The sequence below is a fragment of the Pituophis catenifer genome, unplaced genomic scaffold, assembly GCF_029215685.1.
Source record: "Pituophis catenifer annectens isolate HBS135680 unplaced genomic scaffold, rPitCat1.0.hap2 SCAF_8, whole genome shotgun sequence".
NCBI lineage: Eukaryota > Metazoa > Chordata > Lepidosauria > Squamata > Colubridae > Pituophis > Pituophis catenifer.
Window position 1 is genome coordinate 12,697,869 of NW_027256888.1, and position 7,987 is coordinate 12,705,855.

The 7,987-nt window shown below is 38.3% G+C and overlaps 1 protein-coding gene across 1 annotated transcript in view; it reads right to left on the bottom strand.

Moving 5' to 3' along the window:
- The window catches only part of AASDH (aminoadipate-semialdehyde dehydrogenase), a 37,536-nt gene extending 29,549 nt beyond the window's left edge, over positions 1-7,987 (bottom strand). The window contains exons 1-4 of the mRNA XM_070948741.1: positions 7,857-7,987; positions 7,402-7,515; positions 2,875-3,118; positions 2,304-2,424 (exon numbers count right to left, since the gene is read on the bottom strand). Coding sequence (XP_070804842.1) covers positions 2,304-2,424; positions 2,875-3,104 — 351 coding nt within the window. The 5' untranslated portion in view covers positions 3,105-3,118; positions 7,402-7,515; positions 7,857-7,987. The remainder of the gene's footprint in view (positions 1-2,303; positions 2,425-2,874; positions 3,119-7,401; positions 7,516-7,856) is intronic.

Genomic DNA, 7,987 nt, shown 5'->3' on the forward strand with positions numbered 1-7,987 from the left:
TTGTTGAGTTAGTAACACGGTTGTGAAGTGAATCTGGCTTCCCCATTGACTTTGCTTGTCAGAAGGTCGCAAAAGGGGATCACGTGACCCTGGGACACTGCAACCCCGTCATAAATGTGAGTCAGTTGCCAAGCAACAGATATTTTGGACATAAAATGTGAAATAAAGAGTTATTGGAGAAGACCTTCATAACTGGGGGGGGGGGGGGGAAAGGAAGGCAATTGAAAAAGAAGATGAGAGAAGACAAGATGGTGGGAGACACTGAACATATTGTAAGCTTTTTTAAAAATTAATGGTTCAATCATGTCTGATTCTTGGGAGACTGTCTGGATAAAATCCTGTAGTTTTCTTGGCAAGATTTTTCAGTAGTGTTTGCCATTGCCTCTTTCCTAGGGCTGAGAGAGTGACTGGCCCAAGGTTACCCAGCTGGCTTTGTGTGTAAGGTTCTCCAGGTTGCTAGCCTTCTACTTTAATCACTGTAGGTCAGGGGTGGGCAACTGTGGCCCTTTTACAACCTGTGGACTTCAACTCCCAGAATTCCTGAGACAGCTTGGCTGTCTCAGGAATTCTGGGAGTTGAAGTCCACAGGTTGTAAAAGGGCCACAATTGCCCACCCCTGCTATAGGTAGTCCTTAACTTACAACAACTGGAACCAGATTTCCAGTCATAAGTTGTTAACAGTTGTACGTCCAGGCACCTACATGACTAGACCTGATTTTAAGTGAATCATCATGGTCATTAACTGAATCGTCAGTTGTTAAGCAAGCACCGTGATCATAAATGCGATCCAAATGGGCATTTTTTTTTGTCAGAAACTGGCAAAAAAAAATATGGCAGAAATTGACAAAATGCATCACAAATTGTTGTCATATGACGCTGCAATTAGTCGTAAAGGTGTGAGGGAGGCAAGATATTTTACAATGACCAGAAGTGCCCATTCTGGGCTCATCGTAATTTCAAACAGTTATTGAGCAGCTGTAATGAAGTCATAAGGTTGTAAACTACTGTGATACCTTGGTACTCAACATTAATTGGTTCTGGAAGGCATGATGAGTTCCAAAAACAATAAATACCAAACAATTTTTTCCTATAAAGGAATAATATAGTGAGTCACAAGGCAGCCAACAACTGATAGGTTCTAGCTTGTGCATTGAGTACCAAACAAACAATGAGTACAGGGGAAACATTTTTTGCATCAAAATGCATTGAGTAACACGTTTGATGAGTTTCAAAGCAGTTGAGTACCAAGGAACAAATGGATATAATTATGTTATTTAAAATTCTATGGGTTTACTTCATTGTACATATATTATTATTATTATTATTATTATTATTATTATTATTATTATTATTATTATTTAATCTTTAGTGAGATTCACAGCCTTTGAGGCTGGTTAATAGCTCAGCAGCTCGAGTCCTAACCAAGGACCTAGGAACTGTTAAGGTATCGTTGGAGGATGTAAGCTGTTCCGAGTAAGGTGGTTTTTTTGTAGAGTCAAAATGTTCAGGTCTGGCAAATTTAGAACTACTTCTTCTTCTTCTTCGTCTTCATCTTCGTATTAGTATTATTATTTGAGGACCCAGTTGTGGGGGCAATAAGCTGACTTTGTATAAATATACAAAAGGATGAAGGCTATTGCTGAGCACATTGTAAGCCGCCCTGAGTCTCCGGAGAAGGGCGGCATATAAATCAAATTAAAATAAAAAATAAAAATAAATTATTATTATTATTATTATTATTATTAGTAGTAGTAGTAGTAGTAGTAGTAGTAGTAGTAGTTCAATTTATATGCCGCCTTTCTCTGAAGACTCAGGGCGGCTTACAATGCATTTAAAAAACCATTATAAAAACATTTAAAAATTAAAACATTAAAAGCCATTCACACCATTCATGGCCGGATCTCACAAGATCGCAACAGCGAGATCAACGGCTCCAGGCCTGCCGGAAAAGCCAGGTCTTCACTGCTTTTCGGAAGGCCAATAGGGTGGGGGTTGTCCGGACCTCAGGAGGTAACTGGTTCCAGAGAGCTGGGGCAGCCACAGAGAAGGCCCTCCCCCGCGGGCCCGCCAGCCAGCATTGTTTAGCTGACGGGACCCAGAGGAGACCAACTCTGTGGGATCTTACCGGTCGCTGGGAGCTATGTGGTAGAAGGCGGTCTCGAAGATAACCTGGCCCTGAGCCATGTAGGGCTTTAAAGGTAATAACCAACACCTTGAATTGTAACCTAAGCAGAAGGTTTGTAGAATTCCAATTATATTTTAAATATCCCGATTAAAATAGAAATTGGAAGCATTGCACTTACATCAACTTTATCTTCTTCAACAAGGACGTATTGGAAACCACATTTCTTCATAAAGGAAATAGAGAGGCTGGGCAAGGCATCTGGATCGATGGGAGAATAAGCAGCAGGTACCTGTAGAAGTCTAGCAAAATGAAGCAAGCTACTTTCAGGCACCCAAACTTACAAAGGGTTCTTACCAGCAGAGAAGCTTATGGCTTTCTATGTAGTTCTGTAATATTTTACAGGATATTGGACAAAGATTAATATATGAGTGCAGCCAAACTACACAGCTACCTATACTAAAAGGCCAAGGTTTTAAAAATAAAGAGGGTTTATTTCTATATGTCTCACTCCATCTAGTGGCTTAAATTGTGAAGCAAAAAAAGTTAAGATTCTACAGATATTTGTGCCAATATCATATATCCTATTAAAAATTAATACATTACTATAGTGATATTAAAATTGCAGGAGGCAAATTCAATAGGGCATATTATACAAATAAATACTTTAAAAACGATGATAATGAGGTGATAATAGCATGTCCTGCATTTATGTGAACCAATTTATATAACTGTAAAAGCATTAGCATTACCCGAGAATCCAAGAAGGTAAATTTATCCCTGGGTTACAGTAGAGACCTATTTCCAAATTTTCAGTAAGGTTGCAATGTTTCCTCAGGAAGTCTGTAAGTTCTGTAGCAAGGCTCATAACTGTCTTGTACATGTAGGAAACTGGAATCTGATGGTTACATGCATCAAAACACACGGCTCTTCTTTCAGGATATAATCTGGCCGCAGTCTGAACCATCTCATGCAGAGCCATTCTCAATATTTATCCTGCATATGTAAATAAGAAAAAACAACAACCAATCAATTAATTGAGAGTTAGTTTAGTCTAGTGGTTAATGAACCAGACTAGAAACCAGGAGTCAGTGAGTTCTAGTCCTGCCTTAGTCATGGAAGCTGGCTGGGTGACTTTGGGTTCTAAATTTTTTTACTACCGGTTCTATGGGTGTGGCTTCTTTTGTGGGCGTGGCTTAGTGGGGGGTAATGTGACTGGGTGGGCATGGCCAACTTTTTTTTTTTAACTTTTAAAAGCATTTTTTCTACAACCTTAAGAGGTTCAGAAAAAAATGCTTTTAAAAGCCTCTGACAATTAGGCAACTCAGCTGGGATTGCCAGAAGCTTTTAAAGGCAATTTTTTTTCCTACCATCTCTTTGGCAGAAGAGGTTGCAGATAAAAATATTTTTAAATGCCTCTGATGATCCCAGCTGAGCCGTGCGATCATCAGAGGCTTTTTTTTTAACTTTTAAAAGCATTTTTTCGGCCGAAGAGATTGTAGAAAAAATCCTTTTAAAAGTTTTTTTTAAAAAAAAGCCTCTGATGAGGTGGGCGGGGTAAGCGAGCGGCGACTGGGCCGGGGACCGGTTCGGGGGCGTGGCCAGCCAATGTTATTACCGGTTCTCCGAACTACTACAAATTTTTACTACCGGTTCTTGCGAACCGGTGCGAACCAGGAGCAACCCACCACTGTTTTGGACCAGTCACTCTCTCAGTCCAACCCACCTCACAGGGTTATTGTGGGGAAAAAGGGAGGAAGGAGTATTAGTTATGTTCACCTCGAGTTATTTAAAAATAATAAAGGTGAGGTAAAAAATTTAGATAAAAATGTTCTTTTAAAAAAATTTACAAAACATACCCAATAACAGATAATTTTAAACTTGAAAGGAATATATATTTTAATGTACAGAGCTGTGTTCTACAAAATCGGTGGCTATATAAAATAGAATAAATGTTTTCCATAGTATGCGTTATATTTATATTTATAGTTCTGATAATTATTCTGATATTGTGGCATTGAGTACAAAAGGATTTTATTCTATTTTCTATTATTTAAAAGAGAAAGCCCAGATATATACTATAATTCAGACATAGAGTGGGAGAATTACTCATGTTTTCACATGCCCATGTTCCATCGGGCACTACTGTACTGTACTGTATTGCTTAAACATCTGTTAAGATTAAAATAAATAATAATAAAATATAGAAAAGAGATAAAATATCATAAAGAGCTAGTAAATTTGCAAGTTGGTTTTTTTAAACTATTAAGTTATACTCATTTCACTTGAAAGAATTAAAAGAAGCCAGTTAGTAATGTTATGAAGCCAAAGTTGTAGTTAGACGCAGCATTACTATATTGATAGTTATTGACTTACAACTATTCCTTTAATGACTGACTGTTCAAAGTTACAACTGAACAGCAAAAAAGGGACTTTTGACTGTTCTCACATTTACAATTGTTTCAGGATTCCCAAAGGATCAAAACTGATCATCTGACCATATGAAAGCATGAGCTATAGTAAGATGCAATAATATGAGTAAAGGTGAAGTATAGATAAATGAGATAAAATAGACTACAGATAGTCCTTGACCACTGAAACAGGTAACATGAATATTTTTCACTGATGACTGTTGCAAAACCCCTATGGTCACATGATCAAAATTCAGATGGCTTGGCAACCGGTTCATATTATACACCTTATACACATTATACCTATACACCTAAGACAAATTCCTTGTGTGTCCAATCACACTTGGCCAATAAAGAATTCTATTCTATTCTATATTTATGATGGTTGCAGTGTCCCAGATTCATATGATCACACTTTGTGACCTTCTGAAAGCAAAGTCAATGGGGAAGCCAGATTCACTTAACAACCGTTTTACCAACTAACAACTGCAATGACTCACCTAACAACAGTGGCAAGAAAGGTTGTAAAATGGAGCAAAACGTACTTAACAACTATCTTACTTAGCAACAGAAATTTTGGGCTCAACCGTGATCGTAAGTCGAGGACCACCTGTACAGTGAGGTAAAATGAAATATACTTAGATAAAATAAAGATAAAAAAGCTAAGATAAAGTAGAATGCAGGGATATAGAATAAAATTAATATTTAAGTTCCAAAACAGTACGTCTTTAGGTGAATTCATCACCTTTGCGCAAGATATATGTATGTGATACATACATACACATATATGCACAAAGGTGATGAATTCACCTAAACAGATACTATTTTGAAACTTTAATATTAGTGGTGAAATCCAATTTTTTTACTACTGGTTCGGTGGGCGTGGCTTGGTGGGCGTGGCATGGCTTGGTGGGCATGTCAGGGGAAGGATACTGCAAAATCCCCATTCCCTTCCCACTCCTGGGGAAAGGATATTGCAAAATCTCCATTCCCATCCCACTCTGGGGCCAGCCAGAGGTGGTATTTGCCGATTCTCCAAACTGCTCAAAATGTCCACTACCGGTTCTCCAGAACCTGTCAGAACCTGCTGGATTTCATCCCTGGTAGGTATGTATGTATGTATGTTGTGTGTGCATATGATTATAGTCAGCCTGCCCCAACAGACAACACATTTTATACAACATATTGAGGTGCATGTAAAGATGATGAACTGACCTAAACACATACTGTTTTGGAACTTTAATTTTACACACGCATATATATATTTGTGCCCTGAACTCTTAACTTATGGATTTCCTGTAGTTAACTATTTAGCTGATCGCCATGGGAACAAATTCCAGGGTCATCTGTTCTGATCCATTTCTCATTTTCCTATGTTAAAAATTAAAAATGGTGGAAATAGCATTTCCCCACCCTTTTTATCGGTATATAACAGGAGTCTCCAACCTTGGCAACTTTTAAGACTTGTGGACTTCAACTCCCAGAATGCAAAGCAAAGCTGGCTGGGGAAATCTGGGAGTTGAAGTCCACAGGTCTTAAAGTTGCCAAGGTTGGAGACCCCTGGTCTATAAGGAGATGCACTGGAATATTTTCCAGCCTGCTTCAGAAGACTCTATCCAGGCCCGGACCAGATCCAGTTTGGAAGCCAAAGAGCAGTGTCCGAGACACAGAGGGGCCTTCACCCTTGGCTCGCCAGAGAAGCTCACATTTTGCTCCTGCACATCCAGAAGATTCAGGTGAGGATGGCCGCTTTATGCTTTGTGGACTTCAACTCCCAGAATTCCCAAGCCAGATATCTTCACTCTCAGGAAGAGAAGGCTGCAGAGAAACAAGATACAGTAGTGGCCAAAATTGTGGAAACCTTTTGGGAAAAGTGTATTTTTCAGGTTTGATGGCTAATAACACCACTTTTTTTTTGGAGTTTCAAGATAATCATATTTCACTGCTGAAATGGCCTGGGAACAGCCCAGACCTTAACCCAATTGAAAATCTATGGAGCCGACTAAAGACACTTGTTAGTCAGAAGTGACCCAGCAATAAAACCCAGTTAATAGAAGCAACCATTCAATCTTGGTTTCACATTGTAACAGCTGCAGAACTAAAAGACTTGGTTCACTCCATGGGAAGACATTGTAAGACCATAATCCATGCTAAAGGTTACCCAACTAAGTATTAACTGACCTGGTGATAATTTTTGTACATCTCATTTTTTCTATGGTGATCATTTTTGTATATCTCGTTTTTTTCTACGCGTTTCACTTTTCTTCTTTATACTGTAACTGCTATTCTAATAGCAAATCCTTCATAAAAGTTATTGCATTGCATTCCTGATTAAATGATCTTTCCATTGATCTATAATTTTATGCTACTATTTCAAGAAAAAAAAAAGTGGAGTTATTAGCTAGTTTTGGAAAATACACTTTTCCCAAAAGGTTTCCACAATGTTTGGCCACTACTGTAACTGTCTCCCAGTGTCTGATGAAGGAACATTATGTAGAAAGTGAGGCAGAGTCGTTGTTCCAGAAAATGGGATAAGAAAAAGTGGGCTTTTTAAAAAAAAAATTTTAAATTTTTATTATAGTTCAAAAAAAAAACAAAAAACAAAAAACATATATATAATAGTTTTTCTATCACGATGTAACATCACCAAAATATCCATGTATATATACACCAATAATCAGAAAATAAAAATAGAAATTATTTACATATTCTTATATACAAATTTACATTTCCAATACTTATTGATTACCATAATTATACCATCATCTATAATTATAATCCAACATTAACCTTTATCTCTCTCCCATCGTTTCTGGATCCAATCATACCACATGTTCCAACTATTATAAAAATCTGAATCTCTTTTACCTTTGATCAGTTTTGTAAGTCTGTCGGACTCCGCACATTCCATAATTTTATAAATTATTTTTGAGTCCGTTGGTAAGTCCTCATTCTTCCATTCTTGTGCGAATGCCAGTCTCCCTGCAGTGATTATGTCCCAACAGAAAAGTTTCAGGTTTCAGTTCTATTCTACAGTGTGTAATTTCAAGCAACCATCGCCGTATTTTCATCCAATATTTGGCTGCCAGTGGACATGTCCACCATTGGTGGAAGTAGGTTCCATTGCTATGCCCACATTTCCAGCACTGTGGAGAAAGTGGGCTTTTAATTGCAAGGAAGTAGGGGTGGTTTTTTTGGGGATGGCTCGGGAATTCTGGGAATTGAAGCCCACAAGTCATAAAAGGGCCACCGTTTCCCACCCCTGCATTAAAGTCCTCTTGGCAAGAGGGTGGGAGACACACAAATACACACATACAAACCACCTTCCAGCATGCTTTTCCAACTTCCCACCTAAGGCACCAACCAGGAAAGGTCCTTGGGGAATCGACGCAGGTGCAGCCTTTGGCCTTAATAATAATAAAAAAAAGCAACTTCTGGCCCGCTTCTTGCAGGA